The sequence below is a fragment of the Mauremys mutica genome, chromosome 2 (genome assembly GCF_020497125.1).
Source record: "Mauremys mutica isolate MM-2020 ecotype Southern chromosome 2, ASM2049712v1, whole genome shotgun sequence".
In the NCBI taxonomy this organism is placed as follows: domain Eukaryota; kingdom Metazoa; phylum Chordata; order Testudines; family Geoemydidae; genus Mauremys; species Mauremys mutica.
This window is the reverse complement of record NC_059073.1, coordinates 227,507,948-227,525,928: the sequence shown is the minus strand read 5'-3', so window position 1 is coordinate 227,525,928 and position 17,981 is coordinate 227,507,948. Positions and strand designations below refer to the sequence as shown.

Sequence of the window (17,981 nt, the reverse complement as noted above, 5' to 3'; positions counted from 1 at the left end):
TAGCTGCACTAACCACCCCCACAAAATCAAAACCTTGAACTCTCTAGTTATAACACCTGTTATTGCCAAAACTACAGTCACCAGATCAACACTGCAGCAGCATAGAGCATAGAGCCACTATGAATTTACGAAGTTGACAGTTTTGGCCCTCCAAGATCTAACCTTTGGGCAGACAACAAACCTATCTTGCTGTTGGGGGCAACGTCTTTGGTAGCTGCTTTTTTTCCAATTCTGGCAAACAAAAGGTATCCTTTAGTTAGCTTAGGACTCAGCAATAAATTTAAGTAGCTGTAATACTACATGTTGCTAACCCAACAAATAATTGAATTCATATAGAAAAGCAATCACACAGACCACAAAAATCATATGTAGAATTTAAGTTGTTGATAACTGGTGAGTCCCTACCTGGCTTTTGGTTGCTGCAACCTTTGCAAATAGTGCTTGAGACACTTTAGCTCTCTTCATTTCCTGCTGAATCTCATCATATATGGAAGCATTAATGTTCATGGTATTTTCTGGTTTTCCATTCCTCTCCGTTGCAACAGTAGCTGTTTTTACCTAGAAAATATTTTATGAGATTGTCATTTTTCATTATGAATGAGTGACTTTTTTCCTCAAGTAGAGTCTCTCTCTCCCTTGGATGCTTTTACTCAGTCCTACTCATATTTCCTTTCATGAGTCTCTTTCTTTTCAACCTTTTAATATTATGCATTATCCACAGTTCAGGAAAATGGATGTTAAGAAAATCCTGTATACTGTCACAGGTGAATGTACATGAAATAAAATAGTCAGTCAGCTGACCACTACAAATTACAATGTCATCAAACAAGTTAGTTGGAAACAGCCTCAGAGATTTTCAAATCCTGAAATGAGTCTCCCCTCCCCCAACAAGTAAAGTAAAAATTGTAACTGCAGTGTAAAAGGATCACCAATGAAATCAAACTGCAGACAGATTTATCTTGATTGGTGACCAGTAGAGTCAGTTGCATCATACAAGTGTAATACAGTTGTCACTTTAGATTTAATCTTTTTATGTTTTTTCTTATCTGTTTATTTTTGTATCTTCTATGAAAAATCAGTTTACAACACTGCACATTGAAATTCTCTACTCATCCATGAAATGGGGATAGGGAGAGCCTTCTCTAACTATCATAATGGGTAATTACTTGTACTTTACTTGTGTATACCTAAGCTGTTTTTCACAACACGCCATACCCCATCAAGGGTACGGCACAGTGTGCACCATCCCTCTGCAGAACAGGTGATGGATGGGGGGGATGACACTTCTAATCTGCAGATGTTCGGAGAAATGCGGGGGAAATCTGGCCTCGCTACCTCAGGACAGCATAGTTCCTTTAGGAGCTATGATGGTAATGCTTTTCTCCCAGTTGGTGGCCACAGTGTTATGGGGTCAGGAGCGTCCAACTGCAGGCAAGGCAGACCTTTAGACCCCACAAAATCCCACCGAGGGTCCACGTAGCCACAAGGGATCTGCTCAGATGAATCAACTTGCAGGGTCAGGACCAGAGTCAATATCTTGGGCTTTAAATTCCCCAAGGATGTGAAGGGAGATGATGATGGCATGATGAATAACTATACCTCTAACCCTACTTTGCATGAGCTCTTAAGTGCAGAGCCGCAAAAGGATGAGTCAAAGGGTTGGATAAAAAGGGGGATGCAATTTAGCTAACCCCCTTGCCCTCTGAACAAAAAAAGGACCAATTTTGTGGGTAATCCATACTATACACCCTCCAGAATAGTCTGAGAATGTTCAAATATGGTCCATAAATTAAGAGTGCATATCAGCTCCACTGTGGATTTGCCTATGAGGCTTCTCAGCAGCAGTGCAATATGCACATTATCTGCAACTAGAGATGCCATTGCTAAACATCATGAGTCTCCACAACAGAAAAGCATGCATGTGGTTGCATTTGCCTTCTAGTGTGAGGCATGAGTATCTCCTAGTATGAATAGTGTCTGATATTAATATGGATGCACACCTGAAAAAAAAGAAAATATGCTAAAAATGCAACCACCCCCCATCCCCACCTCCCCTTTACAGTATATTGTGCACATTTTTGTAATTAGAATTTAACTTGCACCTACAGGGTGACATACTGAGACTGAGATGTTAAGTGGGACACCAAGCTTGTGCTGACCTCGCATACAGTGATGATTTTCACCTATTGACTTTAAAGCAACTGCTGATCAGGCTGTGCTAATAACTGCTAAGAAACACCTGAGATGTCTGGCAAAGGGCAGCATAAGCAGTAGCGTGAACGTTTATGCCTCACACTGCATCATGAGAAAACTCATGCCTTGTTGTCCCTGGAAGACATTCCCACTGAACTTGGACTGGGCGGAAAGAGCACAGGTATGTTCTGAGTAGCATGCAGTAAAGTTATGTGCACACTGTGGACTCTCTAACCTTTATAATTTTGAAATGTACTGAAAGGCTATCTACAACTGTGATCACGTTAAATGCATTATTGTAAGCAGCTCTCACAACTCATGCAAAAATCAGACTGAACTTTGAGACCAGAAAGCTAAAAGTGGATGGCTTTGTAGTCTAAGCATCTACACTGAAATACTGGGATTTCCTGGGACCATCAGTTCAAATCTTATCAGGGTTGTCTTCATACTTCTGAGGCATGCAAAAATTCATGGGAGCGGTAGTGGGATAAAATAAAGATGTCCTGCCTACTCTGCATGGACATTAAACCTTCCATGGCATGTTTTGTATGAGGACCAGTTTGTCCCTGTGGCCTAGGTCACAATTTCCGCTGTTCTGCAGCATGCTGGCTGGCTGCTACCCCCACCTCTAAAGGTGGCTACCTAGTGTATTGGTGTTTTAGAATACTACTCAATCAGTGGAGTGTACTGCCACAAAAGAACCCCCAGCAAAACCTGAGGGAAATATAGGATGTAGATGGATACATGAATTAATGCTTAATACTACAGTGATAGGAGCTATTGAAAACCCTAATGCTAACAGATAGACTGTGCCTATCTTTATGTTGATGCAGCACAATACTGACTATGGGCTTGAACCAAGGCCCACTGAAGTCAACGGAAAGACTTCCATTAACTTCAGTGGACTTTATTCTCTATTATTAGGCACTTGATCCATTGACAGACAACTAACATATTATATTAGCCCAAATCAATGTCAGGAGAAAGCAAACACGACACTTCTGGATATAAAATGATCAATCTTTGGGGCTGGAGAGAAATTTTATCCCCCAACACCCTCACCCCTCCAAAGTTGCATAATTTGTCAAGTGCAAAAAATGTTCCCCTGCCCCCCGAACAACTTCTCTTGAAACATCAGGTGTAGACTATAGCTGGACCATTGGTCTGCTCTGGTCTGATGAATACTAAGAAACACTGTCAATTAACCTTTTGGAGGATATTCATATAGAAAAATTATTTCATAATGTATATAGCAACCTTCTAGTCTAATCTTAAAGTGTGACATTCTATAAATCTATTCAGAAGAGAAAGGTTTCATTAGATTCAGCTCTTTTTTGAGATAAGCTTTTGTGCTGGAGTTGGACCTGTACTCAAGGCACAACCCTTTTAATTCGGGGGGGGGGGGGGGAATGTGATGTGTTGGGGAAGGGGAAGAGTTTGGAATAAGCGTTTATAAACTATCCACAACTTCCACTTTTTTTAAAAAGAAAAGATCAAGATAAATTTAATGTCACTAAATATCAGCTAATCATTTTTAAATGATAACCAAATTATGCTTACACTTGATGAGGGTGAAAAATATTTTACCACAATGTTTAATATCATAAGACTAGCCTCCTACTCCCCCCACATTAGTCATTTCAAAAATATTTGGAAAAAAACCATCATCCTTCCCAGCTAGTCTGCCCAGATACATATCTCATCACATGAGACTGATTACAGTCATGAGAAGTTCTGGAATCATTCACTTTTCCTAAACAAAGCACAAGGTGGTGATGGAGTAACCAATCTGAACAGGTTTTCACAAATATGGAATCCCCCCCACCCCCAGGAAAAAAAATCAAAACAAAAATATTTTATAACACATTCACATAAGTACTGTTTTAGCTTAGGGGGAAAAAAAACTTCTTTAATCCTGGTTTAGCTTTTAATATTACATCGTACATTAAAATTCATGAAGTAGTTCATTCCAGGCAAAACAAACTACTTTTCAGGTCTGCTCTGGAAATAGCACAGGAGGTATAATAAATGCAGTTGCTTTCAGAACTGCTTTTATCAGGACAAGGTTTACTACATCATTATTATAGTGGCGCCTGGAAGCAGAGTTATAGTTAAGTGTCAGTGTTTCCATTAATTCTCCTCCATGGTGGTTTTCGTAGGGGTAGAGGGTTTCATTCAATATTTTGTCCATTTTGATTTTAATAAAAATGAAACTTGGCACAAAGGTTATCAATGTAAATCAGATAGATCATTTTTTATTTAAAGATGGGCCAAAAAGTGTAAGTTTCACCGATCGTTAAATGTGGCCTGATTTTTTCTGGCATGCTTAGCACTCACAGGATGCACTGAAGTTAATGGAAATGGACGGTATCCCATGCCTCCTGAAATTCAGGTCCACCTTTCTCTAACAACTAGAAAAACTGTATCCTGTTCAGTGTTTCAAGTTTAAAGAGTGGGCAAGGTAATATCTTTTATTGGACCAACTTCTGCTGGTGGAAGGGACAAGCTTTCGAGCCTCACAGAGCTCTTCTTCAGGTCTGGAGAAGGAAACCAGAGTGTTCAAGGTAAATACGAGGTGGGACAGATTGTTAAGTGTAAAGCAATAGATGGCTAGTAGGCAGCGGAGTGGATCACAAGTTGCTGTAACAGGCCATAACAGGGACACTGGGTTTAAGTCCATGGTTTTTAGTGAGCAGTAGAGTTGTGAATTTAAGTTCTTAGGCTGGTCTTTTGAAGGTGTCCTGCAGGTTTTCTTTGAGGACAAGGACTGTGAAAGGTCAGATATTGAGTGACCGCTTTGTGAAAGGTGTTCCTTAACGGGTCACAGAGTGTTTTAGGGGTGTGTGTGTGTGTGTGTGTTCATTCATTAAAGAGCACAGTGATTGTCTGGTTTCACCCATAGTTGTTATTGGGGCATTTGATGCAAGCCTGAGAAATTAAATTCACAACTCTGTTGACGCTAGACACCATGGATTTAACAGAGACATTGGTTTTATGGCCCATTGCAATAACTTGTAACACCCTGCTGCCTACTAACTCTCCATTGTCTTACCACCGCAGAAGTGTTAACTGCCCACTTTTTAAAATTGTCTCCTACAACATGTGAACCCCTTATGCTTAATCTGTCCCACTGTGTATTTAGCTTGAACTCTGTTTTCCTTCTCCAGATGTGAAGAGCTCTGTGAACCTGGAAAGCTTGTCTCTTTCAACAAAAGAAGTTGTTCCAATAATAATAATTAAAAAAAATTACCTCACCACCTATGAGTTTCTCTTTTCCTGAGACCAAAACAGCTACAACAATACTACAAAGAATGGCATTCAATTTTTGGTGCTCAAGTTGAGACAGCTTTTGGCCTGATTTTCACAAGTATGAAGGAATCATAACTTCAGCTGAAATCCATAGGAGCTGGGAGTACTCATCACGTCTGGGAAAAAAAAATTAAATACAAAGGTTTCTCAAGCTAAAGCACCCAAAACATTGAGTCACATAAAATCTGTGGGCACTTTTGAAAATGCTGGCCTTGTAGATTATACTTTGCGCTTGATCTGCACATGCTCAGTTTCACATATGCTGATGGGATGGCAGCGTCTGGCCAAAAAGGATCCCATCTGATTGACTGGAAGTTTTTCGGGGTTTCTGGGCACCCTGCAGCGACAGAGATTATTCTGTTTTGAGAGGGAAGTACCCACTCCCTAATGACTGCAGGGTGGCTCAAACAAACATTCTGCAAAGGAAAACCTGCAGTTCAGAACAGCCACACGACACACGATAGTCAGCTGAGGTAGAAATGTATAGGGTCTCTGGCTTGAAATTATCATGTTCCCACTTTCTCAGCTCTAAAAAGGTAATAATTGGAGATATACCAATCTCCTAGAACTGGAAGGAACCTCGAAAGGTCATCGAGTCCAGCCCCCTGCCTTCACTAGCAGGACCAATTTTTGCCCCAGATCCCAAAGTGGCCTCCTCAAGGATTGAACTCACAACCCTGGGTTTAGCAGGCCAATGCTCAAACCAGAAGCCAGCCTGTGAGAGGTAGCAAAAAGGCCCTGAATCCTAGTGATCATTCTTTTAGGGGCACTAGGGAACAGGAATGAGGTAGCCACTCAAGAAGCTTCCAGTCCAAGGAAGGAACATACCCCTACATACCATGACACTGATCAGGATGGGGAGTTCCTCCCTAGCTGATCAGCAGTGAATGAAGTATATCCACTGAAAATAATTAACAATGGGTGTGTCTGTTGCTACCCCTCCATGCCTCCATTTCCAGGCAACTTATTTCTCATTAGATGCTTATCCCTTAGGCTTGGGTTAGAATTGCTCACCCCCCCCCCCCCGCCGCCCCACACACACACTTTCGAGATGGTGCATGGTTGTTTCTTCCACTGCCACTTTACAGTGCTTTCTCACTCGGGTGTGAAACTTTCTCACTCGGGTGTGAAAAAACACCTCCCTGAGTGCTGCAAGTGTCAGCGCTGTAACATGGCAGTATAGACAGTGCTCCCCTCATGGAGGTGGGTTTTTGTTTTTTTTAAATAGTGCGGGGAGAGCTCTATCCCAGAGCTGTGCTGCACAGCCATGTTAAAAAACTGCCACAGTAGTGCTTTAATGTTGCTAGTGAAGACATGCTCTTAGGACCAGGGAATGTGTGATGGACAGGTCTGAAAATGAGTAGTAAAGCAAGGGAACTCATTTGAGGAGCATTTTATTTTTTTTTAATCAATATGGTGCTGTGGACAGGCCACTGGACTGGGACTCAGGAGGCCTAGGTTCTATTCCCTGCTCTGCCAGAGATCTCTTCTGTGAACTTCAGCAGGTCATCTCCCTTGGACAAAGACCCTTTTATTATGTGTATGTACAGCACTTTGTCCAATGGGGTCGCACTCTCAGTGACACCCAGTAAGCCCCACTGTTGTGGGAGAATATTAATTAATATCACCACCTGCGTGAGCATAAGCTTTCACCCCAGGATGTGGCAAGTGAACTCCTCTCCATTGCAAGCTCTTAAATGTGCTTTGCCTCCTTTGGTTCAGTCAGGCTACATGGCAGATAGCATCTGTAGCTTTTGACCCAACTTAAGCCCCAGGTAATCTTCAAGAGTCTGATGTTGAGTATTGGGGGTAGGGAGGTTATTTACTGGAGGAGGAAGAGCAGGGGTAAGAGGCAGAAGAGCTCCTTACAGGTTTTCAAGGAAGAGGTGGAAACAATCCAGATACATTAGCTCAGTAGTAACTAGTGAGCATGCTGTATGAGTGAGAAACTCAACACAGCTCTTCCTAACTCAGGGATCAGGGTTTGCACTTGGTGAGCTGCTGTGTTACCATTAGAACACCAGGGTCCCGATTGGATTTTTCCATGCAATTTTGTGCACGATTCACACACCCAGTGAGTCTGGCCACTAATGGTTAAGTCTGCTCTACTGTCTGGCTGCCAGTTGGCAACACAAGAGATCCTTTTCCGGATGTTTATTTTCACATCCGTCCCAAACAGATAAACTTTCAATTGCAAAATAAACCTTCCTGGGTGGCATATTAGCTCCCCATTTCATGGTTTCATATCTTAATTGTTTCAAATCTTACTGGTCTTAAAATTTAATATCAAAATATGTTTGCTGTTGTGTAAGTATGTTGTCAGGCTAAATGGTCCATTTTGTCTTTAAACAATAATCCAAGATGTTCATTGCTGAATGAGCAAACTTAACTTTGTAATTATATAGTGAACTTCATTTTGCTAGACTATAACTTATAAATATGGAATAGGTAGGATATTATTAATTTCATTGGGTTTTATTTAGTGACAAAAACTGGACAAAAATTCTTCTGATGATAAATATTGAGGTCACTGTTATGATCCATCTAATAGAGGCATCATAATTCCAGCATTTATACTACTATGAATTATTTCCCCTACAATTTATAGGATTTTTACTATTTTCCAGTGTAACTAACAAACAGGAAAAATACATACTGATTATTTAGGACTTTTCATTTTTGAAGTTAAGATACAGGACATCCCCATATGGCTATGTATACTTACAGATGGGCAAACTGAGGCAGAGAATGAAAGTTACCCAAGAGGGAGTTAGTAGCACCCAGAATCAGAACTCAGACATTTCTGTCTTGATCACTAGACCACGTCTCTCTTAGGTAAAATCCTAGCCTATTTTATAGTATAGCAAATTAAAATACTGCATTTAGGAAACTGTCTTTTGATCAGTTTTACAAGACACAAATATTAATCTGGGGGAGCAGCCTTCCCCCTCCCCGCTTTCTTTTTTAAACTGCGTGCTACTTCTACTTTGAACTGGCTGTTTTAAAATGACTTTTTCAATGGGAATTAATGTAACATGTTAGTATACTCAGTAACTTACTCAGCATAGATAGATACTGAATATGGTTGTAAGAATAACTTGGTGATTAATAGTACATGTTGTCCTCACAGAATTATATACAAGCTTTTTGAAAGATAAAAACAAATGCCAAAAAAACTTCTTTAGAATGCATTAGGTTGTTTATGTGAGTTTAAATCAGAAGGCAAATTCAGAGTTAAGGCTGACCCTTTCTTTGACTTAACATTCTGCCCGTCAGTATTGCAGTTAACCTGATTTCTTAGATCACCAAATGGTCCAAGACCACTGGAAACAGAGTGGCATGACCTTGGTATAAGGGGATAAGTTAAAAATGGAGAGCCTGCCTTAACTCTGAATTACTTGGCTTCTGGGGGGCAGGAAGGGATATTAAACCAAACTCAGATGTTATTTTAACAGTTATCTGTATTTAACTATTCTTCCACTAAAACATTACTACGTAAATAGTGACCCTCACCCTTTATCTTTAATGGTATCTATAGGGACCTTCACAGACTAAACTTAATTAATGACAACAAAAATAGACCATTAGCACAGTCTGTTCCGTTCTGGTACAGAAATTTCCCTTTCTCATGCAATGCATTACAGCAGCTCAGAAGCTACCTCTGCTCCATCCTTTTCTACAAATAAATTTCTTATTAATCAGGATTTTTAGTATTCATTAGCTAAATTTTTTACAAAAATAGTCTTCATTAAGTGAACTATATTCAAAATGTGTACAGCACATAGCAATCAGTGTGTGTATGATCCTGATCAGTATTATAACCCTTCAATAGTCATCTACGCAAACAGAATTCCCAGGACCCAAAGCCCTATTCAATACAATTATTTTGGTGTATGCATCATATGTTTCCCACAGATATTTGTATAGTAGTGCACATTTTTGTGTGTGGCGCTATTGTAGCAGTGGTACAACTTTGAGCTAGAGCAACACAGAACATTTCAGCAGACATGCAATATTTCTTAATAATATTTCAACACAAAGACAGTTTTTCTTTTGCAGAGTAACCAGCACATTCCTATGGCCCAATCCTGTACTCCCCAAAACTACCATTGATTCCTTTTGACAGTTGCTGAGAATTCAAAATTAGGTCTCTGTTGCCCAGTCTGACAGATCCTCACACGAGGAATACTCATCTGAGCAAGTGATCCCACTGGATTTCAGAGAAGTGAGCAGCTGTTTCACTTGACTAAGGGTTGAGTAAAGACTTAAGGATGTTGCCTTAGGGCCCTAATCTTTCAAAAAGATCCATGGGGGAAAGACACTTATGCCTACCTGGGCGTCATTGAAGGGACTCCACATGGACATAAAGGTTCACAGTGGTAAAAATAATTGGAAAGTTGGAAAATGTAAAAATGTTGACCTGAAGAGAAAATTTCAGGAATGTTTTGAGGAAATTTCTCCCCATTTTTCAGCTACTTGAATCCATCTCTGTATTAAGGACCTCTGATCAGGTTCTTAATGAGGCAATACTACCTGCTCAGTGGTAGGAGAGGAACCACGGGTCTGCTCCTGCTCCCACTGAAGTCAGTAGGACCAGAACTGGGCCCAAAATCTTTATAGTACCTATTTAAGCTGTTACATTTAATGCAGACCAATAGTTACAAAATAAATGGACCAAATCAAATCCGTGATTCATAATTGGTACCACAAAAGTAACTCTTTAGATATGAATATATTACTAACATTACATTATTTTAAAGTTAGAGGAAAATATACTATTTCTGCTGTGATGTGAAGTGAAGATTTTTAACAAATAATAGAGTTTATTTTTCCTAAACTTAATTTTTGGTGTGCACTGAAGTTAGTGATTTGACTAGGATTTTAACATAATTGTATTGAGAAGCTTTTTTCTTTTTTTAAAATAGAGGTTGTGGGACATTAAGAAGGCACAAGGAGCAGATCTGAAAGACTGAGAAAGTGGTTTACTTGTGGAGGACGGCTAGGCGGTGTGCTTATTAGAGGTGCTGGGCCCATAGCAGAGGCTGCATTCAAGCTCCTTTCCCTTTCGTCCTGGTAAATTCGATCTCGTTCGGCTTCTGGCAGCTGCAAGAAATTCTGCATAGCCCGAAGGTTTACCAGTAAAGACTGTGAGGCGGTCTTGGGGTCCTCTTCCTTTCGGAGGATTTCTGAGAGCAAGCCCTGTAGCAAAAAAGAATGCTGAAGAGTTAGGCTGTGCAATCTTTTGTAAAACGTGCTCTGCAAATCCTTTGCTAATCATTCCTTTTTCTTTTCCATTATGTTTAGAACATGAACAGTCAAAGGCATTCACACTGCATAGGAATATATTAATGACAATGTAGGTAGTGGAGAAGAGAGCCTCAATTGTATTCTTAATTTTATTAAGCATCTGCTTTACATACAACATAAACTGAATCTGCCTAATTGGTCTCCTTCCTTTTACTGGCTTAACTCGCCATGAAATCTTTCACAGTCAGACAATTGCAAGAAGTTAAGAATAAATGAAATCCACATAGTACAGCAGCACTAGATTGTGTAGTTCTCATGCCGGGTAGACAAAGACTGCAGAGAAGCATCAGTTCAATCTGTAGTAATGGAAAGCCATTTCTAGAAACTCAAGCAGCACTTTGAAAATAAGCGATATTTGAAAACTAATCTGAGTGGATTAACAGACAACACTCCTAAAGCACTACTTAATTGATTAAGGCCCATATTTATTATATGTCAGCATTTACACCACCACCCCCCAAAATAACTAAAGGAATAATCATAATCAATACTAAATGGAGTATGAAGGAAATTACACTGACAAAATGCATGGTTTGGCGGGGAAAAGAGGGTGTGTAGAAACAGGTTGGAGCAGAGAATGTCTGTGCACCTTTATAGTTACCTGACCCTTGATTGCATTCCCCATTATTCACAGGAAGTGTTAGTAAAACCCCTAATTAACTGGGGGGGGGGAGAATGCAAACCCATACCTAGAGCCCCAACCCCAAGGAATAATTTGGAGGACAAACCTCATGGAATTTTCTTCATCCCTACCCCACCTCTCCTGTGGGCTTTCTTGCAAGTAGTGATGATTCAGGGCACAATTTGGTAGTTTCTACTCAAGAAGTGAACCAGCATAGAATAGTTGAGTTACATGCAGAGGTGTTATGGAGAGCGTTGGAAATTAGTCTTTTTAAAAAATGTTCGGAGTCAAAACACACTTACTTTTGGCAATAATTTTCAAAAATCATACTTATCTACCTATTTACTAGATCTCTGGATGCTAGAAAAATGACCCAGTGCTAAGAATGCTAGTTAGCAATGGGTCCCTCTAATTTTCCAATAATTGTTCAGAAAGGTTTAACTGCTATTTGTAGGGTAGACAAAGCTATTTTCAGCACAGTTATAGAAAGTGTGTTTGAGATATGCTGGAATATGATCTCATGTGTGCTTTTTGTAGCAGTGCTGAAAGGAGTATACACAGGATAAAAAGCAAAGCATTTATAACACCAGTTAATTAGCCGGGGGGCAGGAAGAGAGCCACTGCTGACAGCCACTATCAACAAGGGGTCATTTGATTGGAGAAGATGAACTAATGAAGAGATATGGATGACAAAACAGCAAGTTTTAGACTTAGGAAAGGTTTCTCGGTCTAGCTATAATCAGCAAACTCTCCCAATGCAGTCAACTTAAAATGGCACAAAAAGAAAGCTTTTGCTGGTATAACTTACACCAGTTCCTTGAACGAAATAAAGTATAAGCTGGCATAAACTCTAGGGCTTTTGTTGGTTAGAAATGTAATTTAAAAAAACCACATCCCTAAATCAACATTATTATATTCACAAAAGTTTTAAGTGTATACCTGGCTTTCACCATAAGCTGTGAAATCACTCAGTTGATATGAGTAGGGGTTCTAATGAATTGAGAGTGAAAGTTCCAGCACATACATGAATACAGGTGACCGCACAAGGGGCACTAACAGAACTGGGAAGTACTATAGCAGTATCTGCCTGCAATACGTAGCTTTGGCTGGTACTGCTAGTCCTTCACTTTTCTGAGCACTAAAATTCAGCTAAAAATTGTATGACAAAATATACACAGGTAAATCCCAAAGAGCATACCGTACATCAAACCTAGCACCCTGTCTAATACTGACACTGACAGATTTACCATCCACTTATAACCAGATTTAAAGTGATTTGCCAAGATACAATTTGTAGTGTGCTCTCCTGATATTATACTTCAGGCTGCATGAAGACTAAATGCAGTTTTGCATGTTCAGCTTCAATCTGTCAGCCTGAAAGTCCCATTTCCCCCTTCAGTGGAAACAAATTTTTTTAAGACACCACCAAGCCTCATTTTAAAAAAAAGTTTACAAGTCATCACAAGTATAATTCATTAGTAATTGCACAAAAATGTTCAATAAATATTATCAGTGCTTTCAAAAGCTAATTATGAATTCTTTAAAATGGGAGATAAATGAAAGTGTCTGCCAATATGAACAAAAACATTGCCTGTCTGGCCCCCAGTTCGTCTCCTCTTTGAACGTAATCACTGATTCAAATAGATTTTATCAGCCTTATGGAACTTCAAAGCTCCCAGAAGAAAAATGTGATATGCTGAAACCTCCCCAAAATATGTAGAATATCCTTGAGTGCTATCTGTCTCCATTACATTGTGTTTAAATCACATGTCCAGGTGGAAGATTATTTGCAAGCTCCACCCACAAGTTTGGATTCCTGCCAAGTAAGTTATAAGCAGACACATTTATCTATGTCGCTTAGTAGCAAGAGGAGAGCTGTCATGATAGTGTAATAGCACCTTTTTACCTTTTATTCAATAGTGATATGGATAGTGTGCTTTTTCTTAAATTACACTATGAAGAATTATATGAACACAGCGGCAATTTCGGTTATACTTAAGCAGGCAAATTTCCCTCCACCACATAATTTACAGAACTCAAATTCAATAAAACATTACATGATGGTCCATTACTGTTATCAATTTTGAATAATCCATCTTCATTCTTCATTTTACTGGAAAATAAAGTGTGCCAAAGACAAAATAAAAAAAGAAAAAAAAGCCTAGCAAGGTGATCCGTGTAAACTTCAGATTTTGTTTTAAAATTATAGTCTGCACTTTACTGCACCCAAATGTTCTTCCTTTAAAACAGTAATTGCCCAGAATTAGTATGTGCATAGTCTTAAATATCCAGAAGCTTTCACATATTTTTGGTTGTACTCTACCATTTAAAAACTAAAAGACAAACGAATGAATGGCACAATAAAAGCCGATATTTTAAACAAAATATACATGGGTTGAATGGAGGGGAGGAAGAGAAGGTATCCATCAAAAACATTCAGATATGTTCAGAAATCAAATTGTCACTTTCTGTTCAGAAAAAGAAAATATCTACATTCAGACATAGCAAAAAGCAGCAAATCAAGCCTCTCTTTAGGCAAAGAGCGTTGGTAGGTGAGAGCAATGTGTTTTTGTTGAACCAAGGTGACTGCAAACCAGAGTTTATGCAACATATGTTATGGTAAAGTGTAAACAAAAAGGAAACCCAAAGTTATGGTTTGAACCATGACCATGACTAATAGCTCCTTGCTTGAAATGTACATAGTACTGATTGCTGTACTATACACATGGTTCAACGTATGCCTTAAAGCGAAATGTGTCTGGCTTGTTTATGGGAACCTAACCTTTGACTTGACCAACTTGTGTGTGTGTAGCGTTGCAAACGTACTGCATTTTTTGCAATGTTTTTTAAATAAGACTATTGAAATGATTGTGCACTACTCTTCACATTTACTACTTGTGATTGGCTCTGGGTGGATACACTTTTGAAAAGGAAAAAGCAGGGCAGACAGCCTCCCATCCATACAGACGTGGTATAATGCCTGTGCAGCTACCCTATGGCACTCCTTGTCCCCAAAAATAAAGGGTATGGCCAAAGTGCACTGCACTCCAGCAACCCCTAGCTAGTGGGCAGCCCCTTATGACTGTTATAGACCTGAGACTTCTCTAAACTACTCCACCCCTGCAAGGTTCAGGGAATCACAACTGGCTGGCTCCTCTTCATCTCACCCTCCTTATCTGTGCCCAGTATGTATTTCAGTGGGATGTTCTCACTATACAAATGTGTGTTATCTGCATGATGCAATGAATTTAGATGAAAAAAAAGTCTGAATACAATCCATTCATTTACAGCTCGTAACTGAAACATAGCTTGGTTTATTTTAGTGTGGCTATCCATGTGCATATATCTGGATAGCCACACTCGGGGTGAAATTCACACAAATCTTGGCTAAACGAACTTAGCATGGGGCACTACAAAATGGAACCAAGGTGATGTAATCTACCTCTCTCTCAGCTACTGGGCTGGAATGGCAACTGCTTCTTTTCCACATTCCCTTCACAGGGGTTCCTAGCAACGCAATCACTAGAACCTTAGGGTATGTCTACACTACCTACTGGATCGGTGGGTAGTGATCGATCTAATAGGGATCGATATTTTTATCGCGTCTACACTAGACGCGATAAAAATCGATCCCCGATAGCTCTGCTGTCAACTACGGAACTCTACCGTGGTGAGAGACGGAAGCGGAGTCGAGGGGGGAGCGGCAGCGGTTGACTCGCCGCCGTCCTCACGGCCAGGTAAATCGACCTAAGATACGCTATTCGCGTAGCTGAAGTTGCGCATCTTAGGTCAACTCTGCGGGCCCCCCCAGTGTAGACCTAGCCTTAGACTCACTGTGCACTGAAGCCCACCTTACAGGACAACTGGGAATGTTCAGCAACAGACTGGGGAGGCGGGGGGGGGGAGGGGGGAAGGTTCCACTCTCATACGGTACTTTAAATCAGGAAGGCAAATGATGTACTGCATATGCAAAGTAAGCTAATTTTCACTCAGTTATAGATTTCTCAACTATTCTCTTTTTGCACTTGGCCAGACATGTATTCCTAACTGAGAACTACATATGTACCTACTTTGAAGTTTGAAAAAAGTTTTATTTGATTATCAAGAGAAAATTAAAAGCATCTTGTCAATTTCTGTAAGTAAAAAAACCTCACAACACTGTCTTCTAAAAATAACGTTCAGATAGTTTACATCTGCTTGTTTTGGGTTTTTTTAATTTTACCAAATTCCTCTCTCCTATGGACTAGGACCTAGCACCGCAGTTCTAATCTAAGAAGAATTTTTTCCTGAAAAAAATTTCCTCAGAAAAATGGAGCCAAGTGTTGACCAACCACTGATGTAATTAGGAAATTCTTTTTTCCTAAAGCATATTTATAATCAGTATCACAATGTAATAGTGACAGAGTTAAAGTCTGTAAGATAAGAAGTGCTGACACCTACACCAACACCTTTAACCAAAACTGAAGCTCATCTTGAACGCCAGACTGTTATGCTTCATTGCTCTCAGTGTATAAGTCATTTCCTTCTTTAACTTTTATACTAAAAATCAAGTTTCTTCTTTCATCTGGGGCCATATCAGACTATTAGTTTTTACACAGTTTAACCGATTCCAGTGAAGTCTTCTGCTTAAAAAACTGATGGCATAATATGGTCCCTGGACTGTTTCAGAGAAAGGCTCAAATATACCTATGACAGTTTTTAAACATGTCACAGTTAAGCCTGGGTTAGTTTTTAAACTCAGAATATAATAGCTGGATTTAAACAAACATTTTCACTTTGCACTATTGAAAAATAAAAATAAATATTACATGTACATTGTACTATATTGTATTGTACATACATTGTATTCAGAAATAACCTCTGAAAGATGTAATGCATCATAAAGTTCTTCCCCTAAATCTGGTTAAAGGAGATATATTCTGAATACACTGATTAAAAATAAATATGCTTATCTATAAAATATGGGTTTATATACACAATGTAGACATTAAATGCAGCAGCGACCCTTAAACGTGTCCGTTTTACCCAAGATAACTAGCTAAGGCCCCAATCTTGCAAACAGTATTTATGTGTGAAGCACCATTGACTTCAATTGGGCTTTGCAGGGGCACAAGGTAAGGCTTGTGTATCTCTCTGCAAGATTGGGGTCTAAGGTTCCCTCAGCATCTGCATTATTTCTATCTTGTTCTCTACCTTTTCCAGATCCAATACCATGAATATTGTAAATACACAGGTAATGTAATGGCAAGTATTTAACTAATTAGCTAAGGCAATTTGTAAAGATTCCAAGGGTAACTACTGTTTATTCACTCAAGCAAAGCTGGGTGAATGTTGGCTGGGGGGGGGGGGAGGGAGAAGAGATTGCATCTCTCTTCATTTGACTTTTTAAAACAAGTTCACTTTGACAGTGTTTTCTCTCATTTTGGACCATTTTTTGAGTATATCCTAATGAGTTTATTGGTAACAATATTCCTGGAAACAGTAAATTTTAAAGAAACAAATTCCTAATTTGTGAGTGTATTTGCACTGGAACCCAATTCCAAGATCACACAAATCCAATAGCAAAATAGAAGTATATGGTACTATATGAACTAGGTGTTCAATCAAAATTAACCAATTCCAACTTGAATTTTAAATATCAAATACTAAGAATGCATTCGTATACACAATCTACAGACTAAAAACGGAGAAAAAATTAGCTAGCAAATTTTGGAAACAAACTATTTTTGAGGGGTGGAGGTCTCAAGCTGCTCATGCACGATTCAAACAGAAAGAGCAAAATCTGCTAAATAAATTATTCTCTGAATTATTTGCTCAGCTTTACTTGTAGGCAAGATGGCAGCCCCAGGCCATCATAACTGGAAGCTATTATTTATTTCAATAGGAAATAGTGCCAATAATCAGAAATGTTAAATACTGCAAGTGTGTTAAGTAAAAGCACAACCAAAACCCACACATGTATATTTATTCACACATCTCAACTGACATATAGCCTGATCCTACTCAGATACACTAGTCCCACTGAAATAATGTGTAAAAGACCCAATCCTAAAAACCTCAACTACTGGTAAGGATCTAAGGATTCATGTTTAAGGAAAACTACAACCTTATACAGAAATCACAACATACAACACAGAAGCTATATTTTATCTCAGCTAAAGGAGTTATTTTCCTAATTCATAATGATGGGAAATGGTGCATTGATATAAACCTAATATTAGTGAATTTAAAGTGTAATGTCTTTTTCCGTCTTAAATTATACAAGAAGGAAAGTTACAGCAAAAAAGTTTCAAGAAATGTACTTTACTCAGAACATACAACTCTACCCCGATATAACGCTGTCCTTGGGATCCCAAAAATCTTACCCCATTATAGGTGAAACCGCGTTATATCGAACTTGCTTTGATCTGCCCGAGTGTGCAGCCCTGCTCCCCGGAGCACTGCTTTACCGCGTTATATCTGAATTTGTGTTATATCCGGTTGCGTTATATCAGAGTAGAGGTGTAATTGGTAAATTACACACTGGTCAGATACCTTCCCACTAAGTTTT

The 17,981-nt window shown here is 39.3% G+C and overlaps 1 protein-coding gene across 7 annotated transcripts in view; it reads right to left on the bottom strand.

The window, feature by feature from the left end:
- The window catches only part of SATB1 (SATB homeobox 1), a 90,328-nt gene that overhangs the window by 31,292 nt on the left and 41,055 nt on the right, over nucleotides 1–17,981 (bottom strand). For all 7 annotated transcript variants that reach the window (XM_045003811.1, XM_045003812.1, XM_045003813.1 and 4 more), the window contains exons 8-9: nucleotides 10,489–10,701; nucleotides 406–558 (exon numbers count right to left, since the gene is read on the bottom strand). In XM_045003811.1, coding sequence (XP_044859746.1) covers nucleotides 406–558; nucleotides 10,489–10,701 — 366 coding nt within the window. The remainder of the gene's footprint in view (nucleotides 1–405; nucleotides 559–10,488; nucleotides 10,702–17,981) is intronic.